Source organism: Amblyraja radiata, chromosome 23 (assembly GCF_010909765.2).
Source record: "Amblyraja radiata isolate CabotCenter1 chromosome 23, sAmbRad1.1.pri, whole genome shotgun sequence".
NCBI lineage: Eukaryota > Metazoa > Chordata > Chondrichthyes > Rajiformes > Rajidae > Amblyraja > Amblyraja radiata.
Genome location: NC_045978.1, coordinates 37,324,550 through 37,341,587, shown reverse-complemented (window position 1 = coordinate 37,341,587; position 17,038 = coordinate 37,324,550). Strand labels below are relative to the sequence as shown.

General features: G+C 45.4%; 1 protein-coding gene across 1 annotated transcript in view; it reads left to right on the top strand.

The window, feature by feature from the left end:
- LOC116986490 (cadherin-22-like) overlaps positions 1–17,038 on the top strand; it is a 523,346-nt gene that overhangs the window by 419,590 nt on the left and 86,718 nt on the right. Inside the window, exon 7 of the mRNA XM_033042073.1 lies at positions 2,203–2,320. Coding sequence (XP_032897964.1) covers positions 2,203–2,320 — 118 coding nt within the window. The remainder of the gene's footprint in view (positions 1–2,202; positions 2,321–17,038) is intronic.

Sequence of the window (17,038 nt, the reverse complement as noted above, 5' to 3'; positions counted from 1 at the left end):
CACACGTACATGCACTCTTACAACCACAGATACACGTTTGAAAGGCATACACACACACACACACACAAACTAGAGATAAACAATGCAACACTTTTAGGGTTCCTTTAGGTTAAAGGGGGGGGGGGGTTATAACATAATATAAGCTATTTGTAGCTTAAAATGAATATTCATCGAGTAAACATCAGAGCATTCGATTCTTGGCCAGGATGTGACATTTACATCAGAAATAAGACAGGTCTCTTACAGGTCTGGCACTGCCCCAGTCCCACTATGGCCATTACCCCCACTCTCCCCACTTTGGCAGTCAGCTGGGTTCAGTAAAAGGGGAAATCTTGAGCATGTGGCCTGACCCTTTAATTAGGCAGGTTCATGAGCCCTTAAAACCTGGGACATCTGCTGCAGTCTCATTTAATTTCCTATTAAAGCGACTGGAACATGCCTGCCTGGCACTGCCCCAGTCCCACTATGGCCATCACCCCCACTGCACACTGGCAGTCAGTGGGGTTCAGTAAAGGGAGGAACCCACAAGAACTGCCCTCACCCATTAATTAGGCTGGTTCAGGAGCAGGACCTCTGCGACAGTGTCATTAAAAAAACACACTCACAATTATATTCATCATATTATTTTTATATAATATAATTGTACTTAATTATATGTGATTACATTCATATTTACAGGATACATATATATATATATATTGGTATAATATTATATAGTTTAAATGGACTGCAACATGGAAATAGGCTGCCCATGGTGTAATACAGGCATTGGCCATTAGATGGCGCTTATTTTTCCGATCTCATTTTCTAATTAGTTTAATTAATTAATGTGCAACTTTTGGCAATGACGAGTTATGACTTCCTTCTCAATTATATTTCATCTAAATCTGTGGAACATTTCATGTAGTTTGGTGACTTGGGTCACGAAAACTGATTTCTAGACACATTTTTGATGCTCGGCCCACAGCCTATTGGGCAACTTTTTAGGCGACTGCAGGAGACTATGCGGTTGCCACATGGTCGCCACATGTTCGCGGGTGGTTGCCGGGGAGTCGCCTTCATGTCCGTGAGTAGTTTCCGCATTCTGGGAACTAGTCGCGGCCTCATTATGGTCACCACTAGCGGCGACCAGAATGAAGCCGCCATGGAGGGTAGCGAGAATTCTCGTGCCGTAGGTACAGTGGTAGTGGGTCGCCAGGAGGTCGTAGGTTGTCATAGGTTCTCGTAGGTTGTCGCCGGTGCTGACCGGTGAATTTCAATGGTTCATTGGGGGAAAAAACGTAAACAGTTTTTTCAGAACCAAGGTTAACCGACCGGTAATGTTAAATGTCCGCCGAGCTTCACAGCTGTGTATCTCTGGCTTCTTAAAAGTTGTCTCCACTCCTTCTCCCCACCCCTTCTCCCCTTCTCCCCCCTTCTTCCCCTTTCTTCCCCTTCTTCCCCCTTCTTCCCCTTCTCCCCCCCCCCCTCTCCCCCCCTCTTTTAAAGACTTAAGTGATCCTTTCCGTACACTGCTTTCAGCGTCTTAATTACAGCGCCATCCTTCTGTTCATCGCGGTGTGTGTCTGCGTCACCTTGGCTTTGCACCGTGTGCATTTCACTGAGACAGCACTCCCCCCGCTTGCCCTGTCCCCCTCCTGCATAACTGGCTGGTGAAGGAAGCGATGTGTGTGTGTGTGTGTGTAGTGTGTGTGTGTGTGCTTGTGCGTGTGTGTGTGTGTGTGTGTGTGTGCTTGTGCGTGTGCGTGTGTGTGTGTGTGTGTGTGCTTGTGCGTGTGTGTGTGTGTGTGTGTGTGTGTGTTTGTGAGAGTGTGTGTGTGTGTGTGTGTGTGCTTGTGCGTGTGTGTGTGTGTGTGTGTGTGTGCTTGTGTGTGTGTGTGTGTGTGTGTGTGTGCTTGTGTGTGTGTGTGTGTGTGTATGTGCTTGTGTGTGTGTGTGTGTGTGTGTGTGTGTGTGTGTGTGTGTGTGTGTGTGTGTGTGTGTGTGTGTGTGTGTGTGCTTGTGCGTGCGTGTGCGTGTGCGTGCGCGTGTGTGCGTGTGTCTGTGGGATTCCACTCGCCGGCAGTCGCCTGAAAAATCGCCTAAGTGGGACAGGCCCAATAAGGCTCCATTTAAGCATTTGCATATTGCCCACAAATGATTGTAGAATGATTCCAAACTGTTTGCAGCTCTAATGTTGACAGTGCGCTCTCTCCCTCACAGCTGGTGCACACGGTCAGTGTGGTGGATAAGGACGACCCACAAGGCGGTCATCACTTCTACTTCACATTGGCTCCAGAGGCAGCTGACAGTCGCCACTTCACCCTCTGGGATATGAAAGGTACTCCTTAGTTATAACCTCCCAGAGTTGCTGAGTCCTAGATCCTGGAGTTTGAAGATGAGCTTGATCGGAATTATGCAGTTATACAGAGCGGTAGTCAATAAACAGGAGACTGATCTAGGTGTCCTTATTATATGTATATTTAAAGAATGAGTTGACACGGGTCAGGGAGATGGCATGGGCCATGGATCAGTTGCAGAACTTGGTGGATTGCTGTAGATCAAGGCTGCCCGGAGTCTGAAGTCGATGTGCATCATGAGCTGCCTCTCAAAGTACTTCAAATGACAAAAATTCCCGGGATGGCAGGGCTGTCATATGCTGAGAGAATGAAGCAGCTGGGCTTGTACACTCTGGAGTTTAGAAGGATAAGAGGGAATCTTATTGAAACATATAAGATTGTTAAGGGTTTGGACACGCTGGAGGCAGGAAACATGTTCCCGATGTTGGGGGAGTCCAGAACCAGGGGCCACAGTTTAAGAATAAGGGGTAAGCCATTTAGAAAGGAGACAAGGAAACACTTTTTCTCACAGAGAGTTGTGAGTGTGTGGAATTCTCTGCCTCAGAAGGTGGTGGAGGCAGGTTCTCTGGATGCTTTCAAGAGAGAGCTGGATAGGGCTCTTAAAGATAGCGGAGTCAGGGGATATGGGGAAAAGGCAGGAACGAGGTACGGATTGGGGATGATCAGCCATGATCACATTGAATGGCGGTGCTGGCTCGAAGGGCCGAATGGCCTACTCCTGCACCTATTGTCTATTGTCTATTGTCTAATGAAAAGGTTACCCCATGTGATGATGAGTAAAGATTGTAACTTGTGTCTCTGTAGCAGAATGACCAACTTGTCCAAAACTCATATTCACAACAAAGAACGATATTGACTCTAAGTTCTCACAGCAATGGAAACAAAGTGCAGTTTAATTTAACATTCCTGCCATGGGAAGGTGATCCTTTAAAGATAGATATGAAATGCTGGAGTAACTCAGTGGGACAAGCAGCATCTCTGGAGAGAAGGAACGGATGACATTTCAGGTTGAGACCCTTCTTCAGACGGAGAGTCAGGGGAGTGGGCAGTACATAGATAAGGAAGTGTATAAATAAGGAGGTGTAAGGTGTGAAAACAGGTCAAAGGAAATGCAGATCAAGGAAAATGTAGAATAGATCATTGTTAGTATGGAGAAGGTAACAACAAACAGAGATAAAATGTAGTGGGAGACAATAATACTGGTCGGAGAACTGTGAAGGGGGAGGGGATGAAGAGAGAGGGAAAGCTGGGGTTAATTGAAGTTAAACCTTCATCTATATATCTGTAAAGAGAAAGGATTAGCCAGTATTTTGGGAATAGTCTCATTTGGTCCTTATTCAGAGTTCAATCGGTGTTCTTATCTGATTACACATTAATCTTATCCTATCATCACCGTAGGGAAATCAATTCCATTGCAGCGCAAACCTCTGCTTCCTTTTACCTTTGCATTACATTGATTACATTGTTCTCCCTTGCCACTGGACTATGTACTGGCAACAGAGGAGGTGCAATGAGATTGATCTATGGGTTTGTCTTGTAACTTCAGGTTTATTATTGTCATGTGTAGCGAGGTACATAGAACATGGAAGATAAAACAGTGCAGCTCAGGAACAGGCCCTTCGGCCCACAATGTTTGTGCCGAACATGATGCCACATTAAACTGATCCCATCTGCGTGCGCATGATCCATGTCTTTCTATTCCCTGCACTTCCATGTACCCATCCAAAAGCCTCATAAACACCACTATCGTATCTGCCTCCACCCGTGTGCGGATGGGACGTCGAAGGATGCGAAGCCAAAGCCAAGACATGGAAGCCAGGATACCGAACGGACACGACGCCGAAAGGACACGAAACCGAACGGACACGACGCCGCAAAGACAAGATACAGAACGGACATGACGTCGAAAAGTCGCCGAACGGACATGACATCTCCGGGGACGGGATTTGTCCTAGACCTTGTCAGTGATTGGTCCAGACCCCCGCGTCTATGACATCACAGGCCAGGGGGAGACGGGAGGGTGGGGGGGAGCTTGAGCTTGTAAATGGTGGCAGTGACTCCAAGATGTTGCGATGTGTCGGGCCCCATCTCAGTGTAAGAATCCTGCCACGCACATCTCCATTAAGCTTCACCCCTCACGCCTTATAGAGCTGGTGGAACTGCAGCCTCGCGGCACCAGCAACCTGGGCTCAACCCTGACCTCAGCTGTTGTCTGTGTGGAGTTTGCACGTTCTCCCTGTGACCGTAACTGGGTTCTCTAGTTTCCTCCCATCTCCCAAAGACATGTGGGTTTGTAGGTTAATTGGCCTCCGTAAATTGCCCCTCGTGGGAGAACATAGAACATGAAAGTGGGATAACACAGAACTGATGTAAATGGGTGATCAGCAGTCGGCGTTGACTCGGTGTGCCATTGTGCATGATTCCACACAATCAAGTCAGATAATATGAAACCTAAACGCAATCAGGCCAAACTCAAGTACAATAGGTGAAGCAAAGTGCAAAATATAATTCTCAGCATTGTAGAGCACCATTTCCAGAGACAAATGTACGAAATGAGGTGGTACAATAGGTGGATGCAGAGTATATAGATCTCAGCATTATAGCACAAAGTTCCAGAGGTCAATATCCACAATGAGGTAGAGGAGTAATGGACTGTATCCTAGCTTATGGAAAAAAACTGATTTATATCTGGCTGTGGCAGCTTTGACAGTCCGGAGTCGTCTTCCAGAGGGAAGTGATTCAAAGCGTTTGTGGCCAGGGCGAGATGGGTCAGAGATGATCTAACCCGCTCGCTTCCTGGCAAAGAAATCTTGACAAGTTACTAAGTTCTCCATCTCCTTCGTGTACTTTGTCTCATCATTGTTTGTGATCCACCTCATGAAAATTCTTCTCTTATGAGGAGAAATTAATCAGACGGGGCCCAAACTTCTCCTTAGTTTAGTTTAGTCGAGGATCGCTGGTCAGTGCGGACCTAGTGGGGCTGAAGGCCTGTTTCTACACTGTATCTATAAACTGCACTAAAACTAAACCTGGGTGGAGAGATGTACATACTCTCCCACCAGCAGAGTGATGGCTATTTGTGTACGTTCTTGTAAAGGTGAGCACGGACTGCAACCAACAACCCAGCCAAAAGGGAAGGCTTGGGGTTAACAACATCCTGCAACTTATACAATATTTAATGACTAAGCAGATCCAACCCCATAATGCTGGAGTAACTGAGCGGGACAGGCAGCATGTCTGGATGGAAGGAATGGGTGATGTTTTGGGTTGAGACCCGTCTGCAGGTTCAGTCTGACTGAAGAAGGGTCTAGATCCGAAACATCCCCCATTCCTTCCATCCAGAGATGCTGCCTGTCCAGCTCAGTTACTCCAGCATTTTGTGTACATGTCCAGTGTAAACCAGCATCTGCAGTTCCTTCCTACACATAATGTGGGGGCTGAGCAGCTGCACAGGAGCACTCAGCAGCCACAGTCGAGGCTCTGTGTAGTCGCAGTACTCTGCACATTACTGTGTGGAAAGAAAACAGATCCATTACTTCAGCCTTATTGTTTGTTGCCCTCTTCAAACCCTACGTGTATTTTTATCAATGTGCACGGATGAATGCTCTCTAACGGTCCGGGCAGCTGAGGAGGATTTTCACCGTCGGGGTTCGGCGTCGGCGTTCTATCAGGTGAGGGCCTGAGCATCGGGCCGCCCGGGGTGGCGACTGCGGGTGCTCGGAAGGCCCCGACCACGGGTGAACATCTGGGAAGATCGGAGGGGAGGCTGGCTGGACTATGGTGCCTTCCTCACCTTGGTGCCATTGTGTTATGTTGTGTCGTGGACTTTGTGTTTGTGCTTTTTTTTTTAAATTCTATTTTATTTTTAATATGTTTTATTATTTATTTATTATTTATTTATTTTTATGATACTGACTGTAAAGGGAAATTCATTTTGTTGTCTCTAATTGAGACAATGACAATAAATCTGAATACAATATAATACAACAATACAATGAATATCCCAGGGGGTTCGATATTATGTGTAGTTAGAAACAAGAATGTTTATCTTCTCTGGAAAATATAATTTTTGTATTCTCTGGAAAGCATGTTCTGCACGCTTTCTAATCAAATTGAATAATACTATACATAAATACAACCAAGCCAATAAGCATAATATGTAAAGCAGCATATTGGAGAATATAGTTCCACATCAGCTTCAATCAGCAGTTCGAGAGACCACAAAGTCTAAAGAAAGGTCTTGACCTGAAACGTCACCTATTCCTTCCATCCAGAGATCCTGGCTGTCTCACTGAGTTACTCCAGCATTTTGCGTCTATCTTTGGCGTAAACCAGCATCTGCAGTTCCTTCCTACACACCAGTTTGATCCTTGATGAATTTTGTGATTTTAAAATGGAAGCTAGAGTAGGAAGGGGCAAATTATTTCTGTAGTCAGAGGTCCAGGGCAAACGGTGTGGTCTAAAATCAGGTTGACTGGTTAGAGAGCATTCAAAGCAAAAATCTGGACTTCCCTTTGCATTAATGGTGGACAAAACTGGGGCTCCATTGAAGATTTTACAAAGAAATTGGGAGATTTTGCTTTGGCAAGGATTATGAGGAGAGGTAAGTCATTTTGCCGCACAATCATGCTTCCATATGGAATATTATGAAGGGCTTTAATGGCCGCGGGACATTCCTGCGCCCGCCGGGGGCTCCAACTTTGTGACTTTTGGGCCTGGAGCGGGGCCGTACATCGCCCGGCGCGTATGGCCGTGGGACTTACCATCGCCTGGGGCTTCGACATCGGGAGAGAAATGGTGCAGGGGAGAGACAAGACTTTGCCTTCCATCACAGTGAGGAGGAGATTCACTGTGATGGATGTTTGTGTAAATGGAATTGTTTGTGTGTCTTGTAGGAATTGTTTTGTTTGTATGGCTGTGGAAACGGAGTTTCGTTTGAGCCTCACTGAGGTTCAAATGACATGGAATAAATATTGTTGTTGTTGTTGGCTGAGTATGCAGCCTTGTGGGCCACAGGTTTTGAGAATTATCAAGGAGAAGATGTTAGTCTTAGCACTCAGCACTCTCTGTAAAAAACGAACATTACCTCAAGCTATTGTACTCCTTACAGCGATACCCACTAGTATTTGACATTTCCACATAGGTAAAAGGACACTGACTATCTAACGTATTTGTGCCTCTCATAATTATACATCTATATACTTAAAAGTCTGATCTTGGATGGGTATTTGTGTGTGTGTGTGTTTTTGTGTATAATCACATCTTATCGAAAAAATGATGCGCTAACGGTATGATTTTTTTTGGGTGCGGATGGAAAGGGAATACGCCCTTGTCTACGGGCACCCTGAGGGAGTTCCGCGACCGCTGGGCACCGAGGGAGGTTGAATGTATCCTTGACAAGGATTGTAATATAGTTGTTTAGCAGTTGATTAGCATAATTGTTGATCTTGCATTATGGTGGTGTTTTGTTTTATTGTATTGTAAATACAATTTTAATATTTGAATAAATATTTTTGATTAAAAAAAAAAAAAAAAAAAAAAAAAAACGGTATGATTTTTACATATTCCGGTAGAGATTTTTCCCGTGGAGTCTGACATCGCCTTATCTGAAACGTTAATGCTTTATATCTCAAGTTATTACTGAAAATGTTCAAAAACCTGACAAAACTTTGAAATAAAAACGACTGTCTTTCGCTGATGACGTCACAATGGGTCTGCGTGCCTTCTTCCTCGCGCTGCGTGTGATGTCACCCCCCAACCCTCCCTCCTCCCCCCATTATTCAAGAATCTTCCCCCCCCCCACCCGCTCGAAAAGACGCAGAAAAATCGAGCAAGTCGGGCCCTCACTCTGCCCTCACTCACTCTGCCCTCACTCTCTCTGCCCTCCCTCTCTCTGCCCTCCCTCTCACTGCTCTCACTCTCTCTGCCCTCACTCTGCCCTCACTCTCTCTGCCCTCCCTCTCTCTGCCCTCCCTCTCACTGCTCTCACTCTCTCTGCCCTCTCTCTCTCTCTTTCTCTCTGCCCTCTCTCTCTCTCTGACCCCCTCCCTCTCTATAGCCGTGCCTGCGAGTTGGGGTTATGTGTGAGTGGGTAGGGCAGGGGATGGGGTAAAAGGAGCAAATTAATAATATTAATATAATATTAAGGGGGGCGGTTAGTGTGTGTGTGGGAGATGGTTAGTGTGTGTGTGACGCCGCGAGCCGCCCCGCCCCCCCCCCCCCACACAAACGCGTGTTGAGGGAACGGGTCCCACTTGCTCTAGTACTCTTATACAATCTACTCATCTACTCTCATGCTCTGGAGAAAACAATGCAGGTTTATCCAATCTCCCGTTACCCATTCCTTCTATCAGGAGATGCTGCCTAAGTTACTCCAGCTTTTTGTGTCTATCTCTCGTTATAACTAATGTTCTCTCTTCAATGTAGCATTCTGGTGAGCATTTCTACACCCTCTACAAAGTCTCCACTCCCTTCTTGTAATGGAGCGTGGAAACTGAACATAATACTCCAAATGTGGCCGAACCAATGCGATATGCTTCTGCCACTTGACATTCTGACTCAATGCCCCACCTGGTGTATTATGACTTCATCGTCACTCTATTTGTGCTATTGATTTAAATTTATTGTTGTTAGCTTCTTAAATCTATTTTAAGAGGCATTTCAAACTGATAAAAAGTATTTGACAGAGGGGAGTGGAGAAGGGCTTCAGGATATGTTACTCACATGAGCATGCTGGGTCACTTGAAGGCTTCCCGACATGCCGCGGCTGAGGACTGGGAACGAGGCCAGAGGCCTTTATCGAGGCGTAGAAGCCTGGGTCGGGGCCCTGCCAGGGCCTCGTGAGTAGAAGCCTGGGTCGGGTGAAGCAGCTGATGGAGCATGCGGCTAGGGCCCGGGTCAGCATCATGGAGGCGTGAAGTGGGGTGTTGACAGTGGTGAGGCCTCGGCGGTGGCAGCGGTGAAGCCTCGTGACGATGGGGCCTCGGCGGTGGTGAAGCCTCGTGACGATGGGGCCTCGGCGGTGGTGAAGCCTCGCTGGTCGATGAGAGAGAGGAGCACCACCGTGAACGGGGGGAATAACAATGGAGGACCCGGCGTGGGACAACAGCTGGGGGGGGGCAACAAAAGGGGGAGCGGGGGTGCTTTGTACCTTTTCAGCGCCGTAAGCAAGCAAGGAATCTCACTGTGCCTAGTCACATGTGACAATAAATTATTCTTATTCCTATTCCTAATTGTCCAGCTCTCTGTGTCCAGTACGAATTCTCATGTGCATTCAGTGGAAGACCACAGGCAGTGGGACCAAATTATACATTATTTCTGCTTTCTTGCTGAGGTGGAAAGTTAACTATTTGTTCAGGCTGGTTCAATGCAATGGCTGATCCCATTCTAACTTAATAATAGCACTGCTCACATCTGAGGAAACATTTCTCATTGCTCTAACCCCAACGCCTGGAAACAGAATTGTTATTTTTATTTTGAATTTCCAGAGGGACTTGAAGTTCTCAGCTTCTGCATAGAAAATGGGAATTCACAAACACATTATGCAAGGCAGCTGGAGTGGATAAATAAAGTAACACATGCCTTTTCTTGAAGTTCACAGTGGTTACAGGAACTGAGCAGGAATAAAATGCGAATTCCTTGGTGTATTTGAAGAACAAAACGTGTTAATATGTAAACATAATTGTAAAGTAGTTTGCCTAGAATTTGGATTTAATTTGTTATTGGTGCATTGACTGTCAATGTGTACAGCATTAATATATTAATTTAGAGTTGCCAAAAGCTCTGAACCTAGTTGGACATAACTTCTAACAACTTACTGTGCACCAAGCTAAGATGAACTTCATCACTTAAAGGAAAACTCCATGGATACCCTTGCAGCAAAAAGTCCTTTGAGGCAGGGACTATCCCAATGTTTAAGAAACAGTTAGATAGGTTCATGTATAGGACAGGTTTGGAGGGATATGAGCCAAATGTAAGCAGGGGGGACTATTGTAGCTGGGACATATTGTCCGGTGTGGGCAAGTTGGGCCGAGGGGCCTGTTTCCACCCTGAATCATTCTATGACTCTCTATGACAAAACCCAGAGGAACAGAAAACTACAAATGTAGCACTCCTGTTCAAGGGAGAGAGAAAACGGAAAGCTGCCAGTCCCTTAGTCGATCATCTAAAATTGTAAAAATGTGAAATCCGATATTAAGATACTGACAGGACATTCAGAAACTCATAATGCAGTCAAGCAGTGTTACCATGATGTAAAGAATGGGGAATTCATTAGATTTATTTCAGGATATAACAGGAAGAAGAAAGTGAACCAATAGATGACCAATAATAGGGCCTCAAATGTTTGGAACATTGGGACATTGAACTAAGAACACAGAACATAGAATGAACATGGAACAGGAATAGGAACAAGCTCTTTGGTCCAAACCTGTGTCATAACGTCATAGAGTGATACAGTGTGGAAACAGGCCCTTCTGCCCAACTTGCCAACACTGACCAACATGTTTAAGAAGGAACTGCAGATGCTGGAAAATCGAAGGTACACAAAAATGCTGGGGAAACTCAGCGGGTGCAGCAGCATCGACTGACCAATATGTTCCAGCCACACCAGTCCATCCAAACCTGTCCTATCCATGTACCTGTCTAACTGTTTCTTAAACATTGGGATAGTCCCAGCCTCAACTACCTCCGAAACGTTGCCTATTTCCTTCGCTCCATAGATGCTGCCGCACGCGCTGAGTTTCACCAGCAATTTTGTCTACCTTTAGAAATTAATTAGGAGTTGGATTTCAGAGACACAGATAAGAAAAAGTAAGTTCAAATGGGGTCAGGGTACATAAAGATAATAAAAAATTAAATCTAAAGACACTGCATCAAAATGTACATTGCATCCCCAACAGGGTGGTTGATTTAATGACACAAACAGCTGGTAAATGGATACATTATAATCACCATCTAATCACCATTATAGAAACATGGCTGCAGGGTGTCGACAGCTGGCAACTAAATATTCCAGTGTATTCAATGAAGGACAGGCAGAAAGAGCTAGGGGATGGGAAAGTGCTGTGAATTGTAGAATAGTCAAGAAGGATCTCACTTTAGCAGACAGACACAAAAAGCTGGAGTAACTCAGCGGGTCAGACAGCATCTCTGGAGAAAAACGAATAGCTGGCCTGTCACTTTTACCATTGCACCATTTCCCCTTCTTCTTCTTATTGTGTATGGCGTGCACAGCCTAAAGTTGGAGGACAACGTTCTATTTGATCTTACTTGATTGTGCACGCCAGGTTGATTGCATTCGTCGAAACAGGGCGGACCATGTGAAGGTTGCAATCTTCCACCTCACCATTTTCCCTTGATGAGCTCCTATTACCTCGGGAACTCCCTGTTCCTTCTCTTCCCTTTACTTGCCACTTTTATTTAGTATCGTTTAGAGACACAGAGCGGAAACTGGCCCTTTGGTCCACCGAGTCCGCACCAACCAGCGATCGCCGCACATTAACACTATCCTACACATACTAGGAACAATTCACATTTATTCCAAGCCAATTAACCTACAAACCTGTACGTCTTTAGAATGGAGGAGGAAACTGAAGAACTCTGAGAAAACGCTTGCAGGTCACGGGGAGAACATACAAACTCCGGACAGGCAGGACCCACAGTCGGGATTGAACCCGGGTCTCTGGCTTCGATCCCGACTATAGAGTTTGTACGTTCTCCTCATGACCGCGTGGGTTTTCTTTGAGATCTTCGGTTTCCTCCCACTTTCCAAAGACATACAGGTTTGTAGGTTAATTGGCTTGATATAAATATAAATATGAATTGACCCTTGTGTGTGTAGGGTAATGTTAATGTGCGGGGATCGGTGCGGATTCGGTGGACCAAAGGGCCTGTTTCCATGCTGAACCTCTAAACTAAACTAAACCATAATAAACAGCAAAAATAAATTCAATATATAAATAAATCAAACTAACAATAATAGTACTAAGACAAATCAATCCAGATCTTATTTAATAATAATAATAATGCATTTTATTTGCTGGCGCCTTTCTGGACACCCAAGGACACCTTACAGGACATAAAATCACAATACATTTATCAATATTAAAATCAAGTTGATTAAAAAAAAAAAAAAAAAAAAAAAAATACACAAAACATTTTAAGTCATTAAAATCAGGGTGAACATGGTGGAAGTTATGTCGGGTATGCTAATCTAAACAGGTGTGTTTTGAGTTGTGATTTGAATTGATCGATAGTGTCCAGGTGACGGATGGGAGGTGGGAGAGTGTTCCAGAAACGTGGGGCAGAGCAGCTGAAGGCTCTGGCACCCATGGTGCTGAGTCTAAATGTGGGGACAGTTAAAATTGCAGCTGAGGAGGAACGAAGTGACCGGGAAGGAGTGTATGGTAGCAGCAGGTCAGAGAGGTATTGGGGAGCAAGGTGGTGTAGGGCTTTGAAGATCAGCAGTAAAATCTTGTAGTTAATCCTGTGGTGCACAGGGAGCCAGTGGAGCTGACTGAGGATGGAGTGTTCGATAGCCTGATCATTGTCAGGAACAAGCTGTTCCTGAACCAGGACGCTACAGTTCTGTAAGGGTTTTGGTATGTTTGGAGAAAGGAAAGAGCTAGCAAGGGTGAAGGTTAGTCCCCTACTGACTGAGAGGGAGAATTTATGATAAAATAGTGAAGGAATTATTAACAAATACTTTGTTGCCTGTCCCCAGGGATGGAGGCAATAAAGACCTGAGACATTGGAGAACCAAGTGTCAATTTCAGGAGTGAAAGAAACTAGGAATAGTAAAGAAATACAAATGAAGAAGTCAGTGAGCTTGAAGAATATAAAGCCCAACATCCTGTAGTTTATAGACACAAAATGCTGTTGCAGCGGGACAGGCAGCATCTCTGGCGAGAAGGAATTGATGACATTTCGAGTCAAGACCCTTCTTCAGACTAGACCCAAAACGTCACCCATTCCTCTCCAGAGATGCTGCCTGTCCCGCTGAGCTACTCCAGCATTTTGTGTCAAACTTCGGTGTAAACCAGCATCTACAGTTCCTTCCTACACATCCTGCAGTTTATATCCCAGAGTTTTAAATGAACTACCGATTGATATTGTGAACATTCTGGTTAACATTTTACAAAATTCTATGGATTCTGGAATGGCTCTTGCACATTGGAAAATGGGAAATCTAAACCCCCTTTTTGGCAAGGAAGTAAGGAGGAAAAACAAAGAATAACCAAGGCATTAGCCTGACACAACTAATTGGGAAAGTACGAACATTTATTATAAAGGGTGCGATGTCAATGTGTTTAGTAAATTATGTGATTAAGCAGAGTTGAGGTGGTTTTATGAAAGGAAAATCATGTGTGACTATTTGGGTGGGGCTGTTCTTGTACGACTAGTACAATAACTCGCATGGGGAGGGACAAAGAGGGGATACAAGGGTTACTTCTTCTTCTTCTTGTGTATGGCGTGCACATCCTAAAGTTGTCAGACAATTTGTTCTATTTGATCTTATTTGATTGTGCACGCCGGGTTGATTGCATTTGTCGAAACAGGGCAGACCACGTGAAGGTTGCAATCTCCCAACCCAAGGGTTACTTGCAATTAGTGAAATCAATTTTCATACCGCTGGGATGTAAGATGCCCAAGGGAAATATGAAGTGCTATTCCTCCAATTTGCATTTGGCCTCACTCTGACAATGGTTGAGGTGAGGGGGCTGTTCTTGTACTGTAGCCAGCAATATTCACAGCTAGACACAAAACGCTGGAGTAACTCAGCAGGACAGGCAGCATCTCTGGGGAAAAGGAACAGGTGACGGTTCGGGCTGAGACTCTTCTTCAGACTGAAGAAGGGCCTCGACCCAAAACATCACACATTCCTTCTCTCCAGAGATGCTGCCTGTCCCACTGAGTTACTCCAGCTTTTTGTGTCTAACCACTGGACTGTAAATATGAGGTGCTGTTTACCCAATTAGCATTTGCCCTCACTCTGACAAGGGAGGAGGCTCAGGACAGAAAGATCAGTGTGGGAATGGGTGGGGGAGTTTGTGGCAACTGGGAGATCACTTAGGACTAAGGCGGACTGAGCGAGTTTACAGCTAAACAATCGGCCAGTCTGCGCTTGGTTTCGCCGATATATAGCAGTCTACAGCTGGAACAGCGGATACAGTAAATGAAAGGACTGTCGGGGTCCCTGGACACAGTCGAGGCAGGTGTTACATCTTCTGCGTTTTCAGGAGAAGGTACCTGGGGGGTGGTTTGTGTGGGAAGGGATGAGTTAACCAGGGAGTTGCAGAGTGAATGGTCTCTGCAGAAAGCGTAAAGGGGTGGAAATGGGAAGTGACTAGTGGTGGGATCCCATTGGAGGTGGTGCAAATGTCGGAGGATTATGTTGTGTATGCGACGGCTGATGAGGTGAAAGGTGAGGACCAGGGGGACTGTTCCTGTTGCGACTGAGAGGAGAAGGGGGGGGGGGTGCAAGAGCAGAGCTGCAGGATACCCAGGAGACAAGTGTGAGGGCATCATCTATGATAGAAGAGGGGAAACCTCACTCCCTAAGGCATCAGCTAGTAGGGTAGATGATGGGGATGCAGAGCAGTTGGATTTTCCGACCGTTTTGATAGGAATACAACATATGGAAATGAGGTAATATGTGGACTGTGAGATGGCAATCAAGACTAAGAGCAGGAGTTAACTGGTCCTTCTCAAGTTGACAAGCAATGACTAGTGGAGGATCAAGGATCAAGACCTGAGCCCCAATTATTCATAAGATAGACACAAAATGCTGGAGAAACTCAGCGGGGAAAAGCAGCATCTCTGGAGAGAAGGAATGAGTGACGCTTCGGGTCGAGACCCTTCATCAGACTTTGTTGTCTCTCGAACTGGTACTCGACGCTGATGTGAACTATATTCTCCAATCTGCATCTTTCGCTTTTCTTTACTTATGTTACTTGAGATTGGCTTGATTATATTTATGCATAGTATTATTCAATTTGATTAGAAAGCATGCAGAACATTCCATTTTTCACAGAGAATATAAAAATTCTTGTTTCTAATTACACATAATATTGAACCACCCCCTGGGGTATTCATCCAAGTGCTCAATGCCTCCCACAAGGATAAAAATACACGCAGGGTTTGAAGAGGGCAACAAACAATAAGGCTGAGATAACAGATCTGTTTTCTTTCCACCCAGTAATGTGCAGAGTACAGAGACTATACAGAGCCTCGACTGTGGCCGCTGAGTGCTCCTGTGCAGCAGCTCAGCCCCCACATTATGTGTAGGAAGGAACTGCAGATGCTGATTTATACTGAAGACCACTTTACACTAAGCCCCAATTATTCATAAAATAGACACAAAATGCTGGAGTAACTCAGCGGGACAGGCAGCATCTCTGGATGGAAGGAATGGGTGAAATTCCTTCAGACTCACACTAAGTCTGAAGAAGGGTCTCGACCCAAAACTCACCAATTCCCTCTCTCCAGAGATGCTGCCTGTCGCGCTGAGTTACTCCACCCATTTTTTTCTCTATCTTTGGTTTAAACCAGCATCTGCAGTTCCTTCCTAACCCCCAATTATTCATAATTGGACTTGACAGAGGGGACTAAATGTGACATCTCCAGGTTTGCTAATGCCGTTCGATTGTAAGTATTGATAAGGATGCACAGAGGATTTAGGGGGATATAGACAAGCCGATTGAGTGGGCAAGACTGCGACAATGAGGATAAATGCGCAGTTATCCATTTTCAGAGGAATGGCAGAGAGCTGAGCATCTTGTAAATGGTGATAGATTGGAAAACATTCATGTTGGAAGAAAACCTGGTGTCTTTATACACAACTCGCTGAAAGCCAATATGCATTGCAGTAGGCAATTAGGAAGCTAAATTATACGTTTGCCTTTACAGGCAAATAATCTGGGTTCAAGAGTTTAGTTTTGGATCTTGGTTACTGTTGGAGATGGCTTGAGGAGTTACAGTTCTCCTGTGCCGCTGTTCATCATGTTCTTGCTCCTATTGCCTTGCAACCTCCCTAATGTCCTTCCTCCAGCATCAGCTGCTCTCTAGTTCTCAAAGTCGCTGGTCGCTGGTGTAGACTCCAGAGCTCTCGCAAAGTGCCACTGGCAGTGTCATCGCGTTTTCAGGAGACTAACGATATTCTGCGCGGTGATTCTGCTGGTGCATAGTGCTTGTCTTATTGGTATCAGGCTGCATTAGTAGTATAGAAGAATAGAATAGAATTTCCTTTATTGTCATTCAAACAAAAGTTTGAACGAAATTTCGTTCCTTGCAGTCATGACAGAAAAAAATCAAAACACACAATTAACACAGTTTAACACAAACATCCATCACAGTGAATCTCCAGACACCTCCTCACTGTGATGGAAGGCAAAAGTCTTATCTCTTCCCTGCTTCTTCTCCCGCGGTCAGGCAGTCAAACTGCTGTGTCGAGGCGATCAAGGTTCTTGATGTTAAAGCCCCGGGTGGGCTATGGTAAATCCCGCGGCCGATTAAGCCGCGCCGGGCAATGAAAGGCTATGCGACGGACCGATTCAAACCCCGCGATTCAGGGCAGATGAAGCTCCCGTTGCAGGAGCTCCCGAAATTCGGTCTCCTACCAGGGACCTGGGAGCTCCCAATGTTAACGTCCACATGGCCCGAGTCCAAAGCCCCCAAAGCTATGAAGTCGGGTCACAGCC